The sequence below is a fragment of the Gallinula chloropus genome, assembly GCF_964237585.1.
Source record: "Gallinula chloropus genome assembly, chromosome: 1".
Classification (NCBI taxonomy): Eukaryota; Metazoa; Chordata; class Aves; order Gruiformes; family Rallidae; genus Gallinula; species Gallinula chloropus.
The window spans coordinates 25,466,431-25,482,997 of NC_140085.1; the positions used below are offsets into that span (position 1 = coordinate 25,466,431).

Here is a 16,567-nt window from a genome sequence, read left to right on the forward strand (position 1 = left end):
TTCTTTGACTTGATGGTAGAAACGTTTGTACGTTCTGCAAACGTTCTTGATGGAAAAAATGTGTATAAACACGTTTGTTTTCCACAAGAACTGCTTTACCTATTCCCAGTAATAGTGCTAGTTGACAGCAGTGCTCTATTGATGATAAATGCAAGGCATGATTTCTATAAAGAGGTACTTGGTCTGAGGTGAGAAAATGGGGGACGTTTTGTGCATACAACACCTTTTCAAGCCATCAGATTTCAAAGTCCTGCTGCTTTTTGAGATGTGGCTTGCTGTAGAGGGTAAAGGCTGTAATGGGAAGGTGAAGGCATCCCACCAAAGAGGCAGTGTAGTGAACTGCTATTACACATCCACTACTTTTTTATGTACATACACTTCTTTTTACATACATACTGGGTTATCCAATGAAGGTATTTAAATTTAATTGAAGACCTTTTTGTTTTGGTGCTTAAAAACATTTCCTAAACCAGCGGCAGTGAAGGATCTCTCTGCACTTTTCTCAGTGGTGCTTAGTATTTTTGTTAAAGTAGATGGGGAAGGAATTTGTGCCACTGGTTGCATCATAACCCATTTCACAGGGAAATTATGTCAATGGCAGAAAAAGACCGTGAGAAATTTAAACGGGTCTTTTTCTTCAGTATTTTGAGGGAGGCTATGGAGATGGAACTCTGCTTCTATGTGATCTTCTAATACGCTTTTTCATCAGCAAAAGTTTCTTGTGTCTTAACTCAGAAATGCCTTATTGCTCTTGAATTGCAGGTACAGGCAGTCACTGGCTGTGATCCGAACAGGGTTTTATGTTGGAGAGTGATGTAAACAACCATACATAAACTTACATGTGTAAGGGGTGGGAATGTTATTAGGAGAATGAGCTGAATAGGAAAATGAGATGGAGGAAGGTGAACATGCCTCTACTTCTGCCAGTCTACCAATAAATAGGAATTTAGACATTTTAAATATACTATGGAACAGTCACTGCAAACAATATGAATTGATGATCCTTGTGGGAGGAAGAAGTAGATGACATCCTAGGTGGGGTAGTAGAAGCATGGTGGAAAAAAGATGAGTTAAAATTAAGCAGACCCTAGTGAACACACAAGCAGCTGCAAGTAATTGTACTTACTGGTGTGTCATGAGAGTAATGCAGTGAGTTCATATCACTATGCTGTGGTGCCCTGGGAATATGGAGGAGGGTTTGGTGATATGAAGCTCAGGTTGCGAAGGCCGTTTGCATTGCTTAATAGTTTTGGGCCATCCTAAATCAGAATTACATCATTAGCCCGCATGAGTTTTAAGAACAGTGATCCTCATTGCCCTGCTGGGCTTATGCTAGCAGACTTGAAAAGGTTTTAATTTTTTTCCAATAAAATTTCTTTATTTTCTGACGTTTTCATAGCATTCCATGTGCTAACATGTTAGTAAGGTCATAAGTAAGCAGGATTTCTTTCCTGGTATTCCTGTTTTGTTCATTGATTATGTACCAACACTAAAGTGTTGTTTTTGAAATCATGCTTAGCTCCTTTGCTCGCTCGGAAATGTGTTATTGTAACAGCTTCTGCTCGGTGTGTCTATAAGGAACAAGGCAATGCTGTGGTATAAAATCAATAGGAAATTGTCTTAATGCATTATTCTTCATATTATGCCCGAATTCAAATGCTGCTTGTAGGGACTACAGGAAGAATACCAAGCAAATGTATTTCTTCTCTTCTGCTTTCTGCTGAAATTATTCACTGACCTGTGTGTGCGGTATTTGCTTCCTTGAGAAAACATTGTTGACATTCCTGGTGTGTCTCTGCATCTAGCAAAACAATATATTGACAACCACGCTGTATTTCTGTGACTTGAACAGCACTGAAACTGTCAGCTGCTTTCATGGAATGACTCTTGACTGAGGTGCACGGACTTTGTAGGCAGGCTTCTGCAGAAATTATTTGATTTTTCTGTGAACTGAGGATTGGGGTTTTTTTCCATTCAGTATGTAACAATAGAATTAAAGCACTGTCTTGACTTGCCAATTTGAAATCATCTTCCCCTTTAGATTTCAGTGGGTTCTGCATTTATACTGTAATATAATGGCTTACGAATCTGGCAATTTAGACATCTTTATTTTGGTGGGAAGCTTCACAGTAGTTTCTTTTCCCTTTCACAAATATCTAAAGATAAACCAAAACCTTCTCTAACAACTAAGATATAAAACAAGAAACCTTTTGCTAATACTGATTATACTGATTTTGTGGAGTCTGAGGTAAAGGCACTTGAGGCTGATAAAAAGAGGCTCAGATTCAGCACCTGAATGGGTAGTGGTATGAGCACTGCTGTGCCCTTAAAAAGAGATTCTGTTCTTTGCTTGGTGGTGGTTAATTTCTGAATAGTAAATGGTTGATCCACACATGGTACTCTGACCTCCTGTCCTAAGATGAGCAGAGGTCATGCAATCTGTTACACCACAGAACTTGATATAAAGGAAGAATGCAGCGGGAGGCACAGAAATCAGTAAGAAGATGTAAGAAACCTCTTTACTTTGGATCGCCACCATTCATTCCACAGAGTCTCACTGATCTGACTGTCTGGTCTTGCAGAAAGCAGAGTTGTGTTTCAGTGGCCTTCAGGCACCTCACTGTAAATGGAAATTTTGGTTCATGCTGTTTCTCAGGTAAAGTCATAATGTTGCCATGGTCTAAGAAGTGAGGCATCAGAAATGTAGACTTTTTTTAAGAAAACAAAGCGGGTTTCTGTTGGCATTGTTTCTGCAATAGTAAGTATATTAGTATTTCTTTTTCTGAAATACAAATTACATTAAAAATAATACAAGTTATCCAATTTTTTGTTGAGGGCCATTCTTTTGTAGTCAGGTATCATGTTTCATATCTATGTATTTTTACATTACATTTTTCTGTTGCTTTTTTGATTCAGATTTGTAAACATGCATGTGCATACAGTGTCTTGTACTGTTCATGTATTGTCTGGAGCTGGTAGGGCCAACTTGAGCTTTTCAGCAGGGGATACCCAGAAATGTTGTTGTTTGACTGTATAGAACTCTACAAGATTTGGATTGTTAAGGCCAAAGTTTTCCATTCAGGTGTCAGTTTTATACTGAATATTTTTTTAAGATGATGAGAAGAGCTGCATCTTTCAAAAGACAAGGTTAACAGAAAATAGAGTGGTCTGTTCAAATATTAAAAATTGTTTTGGAGAAGCTCTAGTGTTTATTCTCAGCCTTTGGGGGTACAGAGTGGTGAAGGAAAGGCAGCAGGACCAGAAGGTTGGTTTGTGTAAGGGAGATGCTTTTACTGATTCTGTGGGGAATTGTCCATTTCTGACTTAAGTTTTAAACCCCTGGAAAAATGCTTGCATGTGGTTGGCAGAGGCATGTTAGAGTTTACCAGTTAAATTCTCATAGGATTACACCTGTTCAGCACACATAAGCTCTGTAAAGCTGTCACTTAGAAGCTGAGGGGCTTGTTTCTGTGTGCTGTACACAGAGGTGGTTCTGAGGCCAGGTAAAGGAGTAAGCAGTGAGCCTCAGACTCTTGGATATTGTAAACTGGAACTGGGAGCTGTCAGGCAGAGGGAGAGAGGGACAAGTAGGTGGGAGAGAGAGACTGGTTCTGTCTGGCAAGGAAGAGTAAGACCAGGTGAGAAGTTTAACTGGATGCAACCTGAGTAAAATGGAGCCATGGGTTCTCTTCTTACATCACCTCCTCCTTCCATTATGTGTTTACTGGCCTCTGCGTGAGCTGAGATGGGTATCCTGGTTCTACAAATAACATTCTCGTGTTCGATACCCAACCTGGACTAATAGCAGATGGCCCAGCCCCTGCCAAGGATCCAGCAGGGTGGAAGAGAGGAGAGAGTTGAAGTGAAGAAATGAATTTATGGTTTTGTAACTACTACAGTGCCTATGCCTCAGAGGACCCAGTTGTGATTGTTGAGACTACCTTAACTGTGCCATGTCTTAGAGCGGGTGTGCTTCTCCTCGCTGTACCAACAGACTTTAATTCAGCTTCTGTGTGGTCTGTCTGCAGATAAACATTTGTGCATACATATGCTGCGGTGTGCATACATACACACATAAATATGTCTGTTTCCATAACTGTGCTTAGACAAAAGGTTATGTTAGACTGCAGCTAGCAATAGCACTATTCAAAGGTAAAATATTTTAAAAATGTATTTTTTTCATATTGCTTTAGTCCCCAGAGGATTGACAAGCCACATAGGTTAGATTTAACTCTAAGGTATGTGAAAGGCATGCTTGATGCACAGAGTAATCTTAATAAAACCAGACTAGTTTATTTCAATAGTACTAGAATGTTTGTCTCTAGTTTTCCCTACCCATCACACTATTCAAAAAGGAGCGGTAACTTTGCAGGTCGAGTTGGGGGTGCTTAAGAAAGTGTAGAGGAACCCCAAAGATTTTTTGTGAAGTACTTGTGCCCAGCACATGTTGAAGAGTCCCTTTGTCTTTGGAGCAAAGGGTGCTGAAGGTGAGGTAGGGGAATGAAGTGAAATAGGGGAAGGCAGCAGGATTGTATAGGCATGAGGGTGTACTATTGAAAGGGTTAGAACAAGGGAAACCACTGAAGGGACTCAAAGGGAGGGTGGCTTACACAGGAGTTATCTTCAAAGAGGATAGACATAATGTCTTAAACAGATCAGAAATGGAATAACTAAGAGGAGTTTCAGTAATCAAAGTGCTGCAAGCCAGCGTGATCGTTCTGGCAGTGGAAGTGAGAAGTTCCTCCTGAGAAACTCTTTGGATTTAAAAAAAAAAAAAAAAGGCATGGAGATTTGGGTTCATCTGTTTTTGGTCTTTAAGCAAGCAGGAGCTGAAGACAGTATTTCAGTTCCAGGAAGGGATGGTGGGGGGAAGTTTCGGGAAGGATTCACAATGACTCAAGAAACTGAGAAACAGTTACACCTTCACCTGGTCTAGCTCAACAGTGCCTTTTTGAGTCAGTGGTTGCAATGATTTTCATAAATCCAGTAATTTAATCACCCATAATACCGAATTGAAATCCCAAGAATATAGTGGAGAACGTCCAGATCTGTTCAGATAATAAGCTTGCTTATTTTTTGAGAAATTACCCCAAAACCTCAGCTGTTCAGATAGTTGTTAGATTTTACAGGAGAGCTTTTATTGCCATCTACTGGTTTAAATAGGCAGCCTGCTCTACCACAACACCCTTTCCAAGAACCATTTGGAAAATGTTTGCTTACTGAAAAAATATTTTGAAGAGATTGTTTCAGAATATTCCTTAGGCAAGCTTATCTTTGGCAGGGTATCAGAAGAGTCTGCTTGTAGTTAGCTGTGTTGGCATGCCAAGCTTTATGAAAGGGGGTTCATTTAAACATCTGGAACCCGACGCACCCATAAGTACGCTCCGACACGTTCTTCACTTCGCAGGAAATGAGCTCTAGGGACGCAGGGAAGGCTTGTGCCTGTGCTGTGCAGGGAGTAGTACGTGTGCATGCTCCTTGAAAAGTGGAGCTGTCAACCTTTCTTTCTGCTTTGAACTTCTGAACTACGTGAAACTGTGTGAGGCTCGAAGGAAAAGTTTCTCTTAATTAGTATTTCAGAATTAATGATTACTCCAAAGCCCCCCAAAAAATTAACCCGAGAACTTGAAACTTGGGGGCTTGGTTAAATTAAGTCTGAATCAAGTCACTGACAAGGTGAGATTAGCTCTTTTGTAAACACAGTTAGGGAAATGAAAGGCCTAGGTCTGTCTTTCTCAAGCAAGGCACCCATTGAATCCGTAATCCCTTAATAAGATCTCTAGGATAAGTATCTGATTTCTCTAAACTCCAAAGCCTTTTGTATGTTTTTCTATCTATTCAGTATGAAATTCCTAAGAGCAAGGTCTTTGGTACTTTCCTGGGAGCATCCACGCGGGCTGAAAAGGCATCACCAGGCTGCTGTATCATTCAGGTTCTGTTTCCTAACCTGAACTAGGTGTTTGCACAAGCACTCCCAGACCTCCTGCAGATTTGGGGTGCTCAGGGTGAGGAAAGTAAGCAGTGATGTGTTACTCAAATTATTTAAACTAATTTCACTTGGTTTTGGAAATGAGTGAAACAACTGGAAACACTGAAACAAAGGGAGAGATGGCCTGGCAGGGTAACTGTTTCGGCTGGTACACAGGCACCTACAGCTATGCACCCACAAGTACATAAAATGCTTCTCACACAATGGTAAAATCTGAAGTAATAGCTGCAAAAAGGTACAGCAGCAACAGAAGGCTATTCTTGAAGCTAGTTTTGCTGATGAGGAGTTTTAAATTGCATATCATCTACTGAAGTAGGATGACAGAATCGGGGGAGGGGGGGGGTGGCGTGTATGTATTTTTCTTTTCCCTGCAGCTCTCCTGTTCATTCCTGAGACTACTATTCCCTGCCTGCCCTCCTAATGGCCATTGTTTGCTGATCTTACCCAAAGCCTTTGTATTCATTGTAACTCATTGTTCCTGTTTTTTGTCTTTGTTCTTCCCTCACAGCTACAAGCCCCCAGTGTGAAAGGCTTTGATTTTGCTAAGCAGCATCTGGGCCAGCACAATAAAGATGATGTCCTGATTATCCATGAGCCAGCTCCTTTACCAGGACCTATCAAGGACACTACCCCATCTGAAAATGGAGATGTGCCCAGCCCCAAATCCAAGACTTCCTCAAAACCTTCAAAGGCTGTTCGACACAGAGGGAGGTCAGTTCACAGACAAAACCAAAATTGTAGCGGATAACAGTTTATTAATGGCTGGTGATTGCTGTATTTTAGGGCAGTTAAAGTGGGCAGAACTGCTCAGAGCTCTGGGACTTGCATTTTCTGGCAGGCTGTCAGTTACGCCTGTCGTGGTTTTCCCCCAGCCGGCAGCTGAGCACCATGCAGCCGTTCTCTCAGGGGAAAGGGGCAGGAAACCCTCGTGGGTTGGGATAAGGACAGTTTACTGGGACAGCAAAGGGAGGGAGAAATAGCAATAACAGGGCTTTGTAGCAAAATATACAAAATTGGCGGTATGCAATGCAGGTTCTCACTGAACTGCACAACTAAGACGATACAGCCATCCCGAAAAACTGCACTGTCCCCACACTGGAGCTATATACTCCTCCTCTACCAGCCCCACTTTATGCTGAGCCAGTTTGGGTCACCTGTCCTGGCTGTGTTCTCTCCCAGCTCCCTCGGTTTCCCCTACCTTCTCATTAGCAGGGTAGCATGGAAAGCTGAAAAGTCTTTGACTGCTTGGCAACAACTAAAACATCCGTGTATTACCCACATTGCTCTTGTCCTAACTCCCAAACACAGCGCTGCACCATCTGCTAGAGAGAAAATTAACTCTATCCTGGCTGAACTCAGGACAGTGCCCCACTACTTATTAGTGCATGGTTGTGAGAATTTACCATACCTTTTTCTCTTAAAGGCAACATGCCCAGTTGAGAATGGTATTTAAGACTTTATGAGATTGGCTGGAGTGAAGTAACTGCTTGTTCTGTGGAAACACCAAGTGTATGTTTTCTGATTCATTCTCTTTGTAGCGACCACTAGCTACTAAGGCAACAGGGTTGTTAAAAGCAAACAAAACCCAGTGGTTTTATTTGTGGTTATCTGGTTGCTCTCATAGCAAACCAGTTTTGGCCAGGAAAAGGAGTGATAATTTACAGCTGTGCAAATGGAGAAGCATCTGTCAGTCTTCAGCACTAATCTCCTAACCTTTTCCAGTAATGTGTGAATGTGCCTTGCTGGACAGGATTGTGTTTGTAGGATAGGTGGTGTTACAGAGTTATGTAGTAAGAAGGATCCATGCATTTGAAAAAAAAAATACTGGAATAAGTTGGAAGGTAATAGGTGGAAAAAATGAATCCCTGATGAGTCCTATGATTTCACAAAGTTCCTCACTGCATAGCTCCTGTGTGCTCCACTTTCCACTAATACTTCTTCCTCTCCCTCCCATATTTTTGCGCTCCTTTCCAGCTGTGCATCCCCTGTGCTTTTACCTAAGTGCTATTGCAGGGTGGGAGGAAAAAAAGAACAATCAAGGGCAGAGTTAAATGAGCTTAGAAAGAAAAAAATGGTGGTTCTTCCTGAGCTGCAGGTCTCTGGCACAGCTTGCTGCTCTGCTCAACCTCCCATGCTTCCTCTAAAGCCCCAGTTGCCCTAAAATCCTCGCTGCATCTTCCCCACATGGGCTTTGTACAGCTCTGTTTGGGGGGTTGGACCCGATGATCTCTTGAGGTCCCTTCCAACCCCTAAGATTCTGTGATTCTGTGATTCTGTGATTCTGTTTCCATCTTCCCAGATGCTGAGCCTGTCTTCCTAACTCTCCATTGGTCTTGCAAGTAGTAGGCTATCAGCAGTACAGTGGAAGGTGGAAAATAATGGGAGAAAAAGTAGCTAACCTATTTTGGTGTACTTCATAAATTAAACCAAATTAATATAAATCGTAAGAACAAGTGTTTCTGTTTTGAAGTTCAAAGGTGGCCTAAGACAGAGACGGTACTTGGAGGGAAAAGTCTCTATATTCACTCCCACCTCAATATTTAATCTATAATAATTCAGAAAATGAATCGGGGGGGGAAAATTCAGAAGCCAACATTTTAATGCTTCCCTTGAAGACAATAATGAATCACTGATCAAATTTGGAACAAAGATACTTCTTTCTTTTAAGACCATCTAAATTCAAGCACATCAAAAAAGATAATTCCCCTCTTCTCCCTCATCCATCCTTAAGAGCAAATCTCCCTTTAGGCTCAACTATGGAGATGTTACCATCATCTCTCTAACATGCTGACATGCCCCTGTCAACGTGAGCTTTAAAACATTTATTCCCTGAGGCGGAAGAAATGTGAAATGATAGCATAGTGCATTATGTTGGTTTTAGCTGCTTCCTGTCTTGTGAGGAAACTCAGAACTCACTTCATCACAGTGCAATTCAGGACTGTGTGTTGCATGCCAGGAAATACAGTGGTGATGTGAGTAGACCTCTGTATGTGTAAAAGCCAGCAAACAAGAGAAACAGCCGAGTTTGGAAAGCACGGCATCTCTGGGCTCCAGCTGTGTTGGACCTGTTGTTTTGGCTTGAGAGGGTATGACTGCACTTAGAAAGAATGATGGATGTTGACTCAGCACTGTGTGTTCCTGTAATTTACTTAATGATAATTAGGATAGACTAAGTGAAAAGTATGAGGGAAAACAAGGCACAATGAGATGAAACAAAGTCAGTAGCAGATCTGGAAACAGAACTCCAGCCTTATTCTCTGTTGAACCAAGACAGAGGTGATGGAGATGATAGCTCTGCCTATCATCTCCATGTTAGGGAAGAGGAAAAAGATGGAATGGTGCTGTAATCTGTAATCTTACTGTGAAACATTTCTCCTTGCTTCCTTGCTATTTTTATTTTCTTCTAATTGGGGTGTGACTTACCAGTGTTACAGTCCTGCAGAAAAGACTGAAAGCCATTGTTTGATTATCAGTGCATTTGTTCAGGGAAGAGATAAATGGGAGTTGAATTCTGAGCGTTGCCTGCTGCAAGGAGTTGGTTTAACTTTCACTGAGCTTGTCTGGCTGGGTGTACTTATCTTGGTCTGTGTGCTCTGGGCAGGTTGGTGCTTACCCAGGAGCCTCAGTAACTGGTTCAACTCTCCAGTCTAGCCCAGGTGAATCCTGGGTGTAACAAGGTTAATGCACACGTTCAGCAACTGACTTCCTGCAGAAATAGAGTATGAGTGCTCACAAGACAAAAAGGCCACTGGAGACATGACCACAGAGGCTGACACTGTGTGAAAAGACAGGCTTCAGTGTCAGCTTTGGGCTCTGGTGTATGCCCTATATTATTGTTGGTTTCACAGTTTCTGAATAATTTTACAGTGGAAGTGTTCTGTTGGGGAAAATTGCAGCTTTTATTTTTCTGTAATCATCCACCACAATTAGGAGCACTGAGATGGCAATCTGCAGGTAACAAATGTTTTTAAGAATCTCTTGGCTGTGTGGATAAATACACAGAAATAGTATTAACAAATGGCCCTATATTTTAATGGGTCAGGAACACAAGCACATGGACTTGTATTAGCAAGAGAACACCAATTTAGCCTGTCTGAACAGTAGGCTAATTAACTCTACATGTTTCTTATTTCTAATATAATTCCTTTCCAGTCCAAAAAACAAACCACTATTTATGGATGCAGGCTGTTTTCTTGAAGTATATTTTAAAGCAAAGATTAGTTAGTAGTCTTGTCACATACAAATCCTGTTGCAGTCAGTTTTCACACGCAACAGTAACATAGCAATGAATGTCTAACTATGCTAATTTATTATAAATTTACTTATAAACAGAGGAAAATAATAACAGTCTTCTCAAGATACTTTAGCACAGGATTCTTTGTGTGTGAGAACTGTGACCCTGTCCAAACTTACACGTTGGTTGGTTTGTTTTTTAATGTTTGTGGCAGAGTTTCCCCATCAGATGCTGATTCCACAGCAAGTGAACAGTCCAGTGGGAGAGAAACAGGAGAAGAAACTGCAAGACCATCAACTGTTGCAAATGAGGGCAAACCACGCAGAGCAGCGAAGAAGGGTTTGTTACTTTACTTTTCTTCACTTTTGTGCAGTAGCAGTAGCTTCACCAAGGCTGAAGAGTTACTCTAGTGCTGTAACTTTTCTAAAACTCATCTTTGGCTGTTAATTTTCTGGATGCATTGCAGAAAACTTTCTTCTGCTCCTTTGTGGTTTAGTTTCTTCTGTTGAAACCGAAGATCTACACATTCCTTTCGTTCCAGCAAGCTTTTGAAACTAATGGCTTAGCAAGAATGAATCTTCCCTTCTTTTCTCTTCCGCACCCCCAGCAAACCTCTTTCCATTTAGGCCTAATTGTGGGTCTCCTTGTAGCAATCTCGCAGGTACTTAAGTGGGCAGTAGAGGCCACAGCAGGACTTGATACAGCATGCATTATGTGTCTGTAACTTCAAAAAAGTGAGACTAAAAAAAGAGACACCAGAGGGGTAAAGCTTTACAAATAAGTTCTAATTCAGACATCAAAATGGCTTAATGGCTGTGCTTTAGAAAGATGGAAATCCAGTGCTAATACATTATCAACAGTAACATTTTCTTTTGTAAAGAAACATCTTCTTTGCAGTATAAGTGTCATCATTGTCTTGGAGGTACTCTAAGATGCATTTCTTTCCTCATTGAAAAGCTGATAAAATGCTGCAAACACGTTTTTATGTTTTAATTAAGACACCCTTTTAAATTCTTCTCCTGTTTAAAAGTGTGTGGTTAACTGCACCTATGCAAACACTAAGGTATTTTTCTGAGAGCCCTTTGGGTTTAGGTGGCTTGTCCCTTGCTGTTTTAGTTACCAGATCTTTAGCTTAAATAACAGTAGCCTTCCTAGAGAAAATTCTGATACTGAATAGCGGGTAAAAGAGCCTGTGTTATCCCTATCTGGTCTCGATACACACGACCTTGGTGGCAGCAGAAACTAAGAAGAAAATACAGACCACACTGTGAGCAGTCTCTTGGTATACTGAAAATTTTTCTATGTTATCTGTACAATACCAGCTGAAATGTAAAGGTGAGGAATGCAGAGCCAGTGTGTCCTGGTTCCAGCCAGATCGTAGTGGGCAATCTTCAGATTTTCCTTGTGTTAAAGATTGAGGAGTATGTAAGAGTTTATATAAACTGCTAGCTCTTGAGTGGCTAAACAGCAAGTTAAATGTGGACTACTCCTGGAAGAGCAAGGGTGTTGGAGCAGGCTTTTCTCTGTAACAAACATGTAAGAAAGCAAAGCACAGGATCTGCTCATGTGACTTCCTAATAATTCAGCAGGCAGCGTGTGGTGTATGTACTTTGTTGTACCGATGCTGCTGTGTATGTTTTCAGTGCCTTGGGTTTGCACTAAGGACTAAAACTCATGCCAAAGCACAAGTCTAGGAAAGCCATTATGCTATGACAGAGCTCAACTCAGGATGCTCTATGAGTAGCTTCAACCTCGCTGACTTCAGTTCTGTTGCTCTCCCATTTCTTCTTACCTGGGAACTCTGGTTTTCTCTCTTCATTTTCCATTTGGCATAAAACCCTTATGTAAGGTTTAACATGTCCTTTTGATGTAGCAGTGTTAGGTACCACTGCTTCAGAATGACCTAGCAAAGGCAGGAAGGATATTGTGTTGTGTAGGATGGTAGGATGCATCTGTTTACCTGTCATCCATGTACTGGATCAAACATACTATTTTTTTTTCAGGATTTGGTGCATCTAGTTTAGCAATCATAGGGACTATTTTTAGCATTCAGAATTGGAGGCACTGTCTGCAGAGAGCTTGCTGTCTGATAAATGGCAGATGCAGCTCCCTTTTTGTGCAGATGAGGCTCGGCAGTTTGATCCAAGTTCATGCATTTCATTCGGAAGTAAATGCAATCATCTTCCTGCTGTGGGGTTTGTTTTTTTTCTCCAGTTGCCATTCCAGCTGAATTATTTGTAATAATTACTGTGTTGTCTCTTCTTTCTCCTTTATGTTGTCAGGAGCAAACAGAGTGGGTAAGTAACCAGAGCTAGTAGTTGAGTACACATATGAATAGAGGTGCCGGGGTAGCTGCAATTATATCTTAAGGATGGAAGGATTTGTCCTCTGTGTCTAAAAACCCAGAAGTGCTTTTGAGCTATTGAATTATAAAAAATTCTGAGCAACGCAAATTATAGTCATCCAATTTAGGCACATTTTTTCTAATTTCCTCCCAATTCTTTCGAATTATTGAGGAAAACATCACTATGAAAGAAGCAAAACTGAGACAGCTGTTGGTCCTGAAACTTTGTATAAACAAGTTACAGATACTGTTAGAATTAGTGTCATTACTAGAAGATGGAGACTTTGCAGGATACCTGCAAAGAAGCGCAAGTATTTTCTCATGAACTTGTGTTTTTCTGGTCGGGACTGAGACATAGCAAAGATGCTGGAGAAAGCTGACACACTGCCATTGATAATGCAAGCCATATCTAGAGATAAAGTAAGGACTCTGTCCTCTAAGAGCAGTTTCCACATTATAATAATAGAGAAAGATGGATAGAGGGCTGGCTGTGATGCTTTCCATTGTCAGGTATGTACAAGTCATCAGCTACAACCTGGGGACATAATCTACTTGGGTACAAAGAAGCTGTGTAAAATCTATCTGAAACTACATACTCTGGCAGGATTCAAATGCCAGGGCATGGGTGGAGAATTACCATTGACTTTACCTGATCTTGAATGAAGCTTTTTTGCACTTCGGTTGCTGAGTCTCTTTTTTTTATTATTATTTTGGGAGAGTGGAGGAAGAAGCAGTCGTCTTCTATCTCCAACTGTATTGACAGTTTTCATATGAAATCATAGTTTCCTGCAGAGCAATTAATTTTCCTGACATTTCAGTTCAATTAGTAGTTTCAACCCAGGGAACAGTGATGAACATTGATCTTGACATGTGGCCTATATGGACTAGTTATTTAAGAGTTCTGCCCATAATTTCAGTATTAATTCTTCTCCATTATTTTTCAGCCTCAGCTCTCTAGTCTGAGATCAAAATTTCATTCACATAATGCCATCTGATAGCTTTATAAGGAAGATTTTCGAACCATGGGCAGCAGTGTAATATAATAACTTGGAAATGAGAAAACATTCTTACTCTGTCAAAACCTCTAAAGGAACTCATTCATGTGTTGACTTAGAAACCATTTCTCCTTTTGTTAGATGTGTACAGCCCTTGGCTTTCTTATCTGCTTTACTATGCTTCCATCTTGGTTTGTATTTATAGACACATTCAGTGTGTGCACAGAGACAGGATTTAAAGGTCAGGTGCAGCTCATGGGTTGCTTTTTTTGTGAGTGCACCTTTTCTGCAAGAGATGTTACTATAGAGCCTTAGAAAAGTCTGACAGTGGGATTTTTTGGGCAGTTTTACAAACTGAGTTTAAGCACTCTTTCAGCTTAGAGGCCTCTGCCAAGCACTCACGTTACATGTGCAGAAGGGAAGACACACAGATTCAGAATGAATGCTCAACATAATTGAATATAATGGACCTTTCAGAGTAGTATGAAAATAACCTTAATGTTTTATGTTGGATGTCAGGGAGCTTTAAGAGCTTCTGTTCAACTGGAAAGATTGGAAAAAAAGACTATGGTGTGGGGAAAACAGGACAAATGGATGCAGAAGTTCAGATTTCCATTGCACTACAGCATTGCTCTGAGGGATTCACGCTAACTACTTAATATATCTTGTGCTCCTCTCTCTCAGAGGCGATGCTTACACGCTTCTAAGTAGTGCATGAAGATAGGATTGTGAAGATGACAAATGATAAAGGTCATACAAATAGCTATGGAAGAGAGATTTATGTATTTCATTTAGGCCCTGTGTCTTCAAAACGTGTGGGACACAGAGATCGTGAGTGCAACTGTTTACTTTCCTTTCAAAGACATTTATATAGGAAAGTCACATTTATAAACGATGCATGTCATTTATAAACGTTTACATTTGATCAAATTTGAGAAATAAGAAAAATAGGAATTTTGCTTTGCTTCTGGCCAGATTGCTTTCCAGCCCAAGAGTAATGTGCTGTGACTGTAATAAAGCATTCATTCCTTCCCTCTTCTGCTCCCTTTCTGTGCTAGAAGAGGGAAGCAAAGGAGCAGGTCATCTACTGTGATCTTCTGTAGTTCATTACCAGGACATGTTGCAAATGGATCAAAGCAGTGTCTGTTTTCTTTTCCTTCTCACCTGTTGGGGTTGGATCAGGTTGATCAACAATGGATTCTGTATGTGAATCAAATCAGATTCTCCTGATTTGTATCTGGGAACTGTAGTCCGTTATTAGATACATGTTCAAGGATGCAGGACCTTATCCCTCTGGTCTTGTTGTGTTCCTTCATAAGAAAGGTCACAAATCTTAATCTCTTGTTGCTTATATTTCATGATGAGAAGCAGTTTGAAAGCATGTGGCATTACCATGTGGACAAGGCTAAAGATCATTTTGCAAGCCTCCAACAGTTGTTGCCAAGCCTAATCCCCACAATGGTTCCTGTTGTAGCCTAGCTCCAGAAGAAAAAAACCTTAAATCTGTGCTTACCTATGGGGCACAGAAGTTATCTTACAGATTTCAGGTCTTTGAGGGAGATAACCTGTTTCTGTTGAAGTGATTGACTGTTGGCAGGAGCAGGGCCACAACTTTCACCTGTGCCAATTTCCATAACATCTTTTGCTGATTGTATTTGCATTGATAGACCTTCTTCAGCAAATCACAACATGGTGATACTTGTGCAGCTTGCTTACAACTGTTAGCTGATTATCATGTCACAGAGGAAAACAGTGCTTTAAAAACTTCAGTCAGTAAAATGTCTGTGAAATTATGTGTGGTTTGTGTATGTTTCCAAGGGGGTTTTATTTAGTTCGTAAATCACTCCTCCTGCCACTTAAGAACTGTATTTTGCAGACTTCTTTTATTGTTCTTTGAACCTCCCTTTGAGGACACCAGGAATTTGTATCTCCTTAAGTACTGATAAGAGGAACCATTAGCAGTATGTCTTTGAACGGCTTTTTATGGACTAAAGTGGAGTGAGATTTTGAGGATTTGCAAATGCCAAGAGCTTGATTTACAGAACTAAAGAATGACTGCTTACCTTCTGGAAATTCAATGGAAAAATGTTTACAATGTGCCAACCACTGGGTAAACTTCTTGTACACAACATGTGAATCAGCTGGGAGGCTTATAGAGCAAATTAAACACAGGTGGAAGACATGGCATAGAGTTTTAGCACAGCATCAGTAGAGCTTAACATCTGACTGAGATAACCTTAGCAACACTGCTTTATTCTGTACTTGTTCTGCTGATTTAGGACCTCCTCAGACCAGCAGTGGAAATGAGCAGCACTCCTCAGCCTCCATCTTTGAACACGTGGATAGGATGTCGCGTTCCTCAGACGCCAGCAGACGGGTCCCAAGCAAGATCCAGCTGATTGCCATGCAGCCGATGGCAGCACCTCCATTGCAGAACTCGGTGCTTTCTGATCGAGTAGCAGAGACCAACAAAATTAATAAGGAGGTAGCTTTAAAGTGCTTTGAGTGTGTTGTGGAGGATTGTGTGCCCAGCCAGGAGGGCAGTGAAAAGTATCTAGTTTCTTCTTATCAAGAATTTCTCATTAGTTCCCGGGGAGTTGAATTTTGGCAAGCTACAGGACTAATTCTGTTTCTGTCCAAAGAGATAATCTGACCTGGTTTTGAGAGATACCTACACCAAAACTTAAAACACAGAGAGGAGCAAATTTGATGGTTAGGATACCTTGTGTTACCATCCTGTTGCTAGTCAGCAGGGCATGATGTGAGAGAGTTGTGCTAGTTAATATGTGAGAAATGGAATGTCTGACCCACCTTGGTTTTCATTCTGCACCATCCTTTTGACTTTTCAACAATTTAGGACATGAGTTGTACAAACAAGTGAGCTCAAGATGTTCTGAGGTGTAAATTTGCAGCACATTCACTGCTTCCAATTTCTGATCTGTTTGACCATAAACATACAGAAACTTCCTGCTTTCTTTGAGGCTCAGGCTACTGTTAGCAGAACA

The 16,567-nt window shown here is 40.9% G+C and overlaps 1 protein-coding gene across 1 annotated transcript in view; it reads left to right on the forward strand.

The window, feature by feature from the left end:
• KIAA1549 overlaps positions 1-16,567 on the forward strand; it is a gene marked incomplete at both ends in the record, with an annotated part of 147,858 nt that overhangs the window by 114,534 nt on the left and 16,757 nt on the right. The window contains 3 exons of the mRNA XM_084273031.1: positions 6,498-6,700; positions 10,438-10,562; positions 15,842-16,047. Of these exons, the coding sequence (XP_084129157.1) occupies positions 6,498-6,700; positions 10,438-10,562; positions 15,842-16,047 (534 nt within the window). The remainder of the gene's footprint in view (positions 1-6,497; positions 6,701-10,437; positions 10,563-15,841; positions 16,048-16,567) is intronic.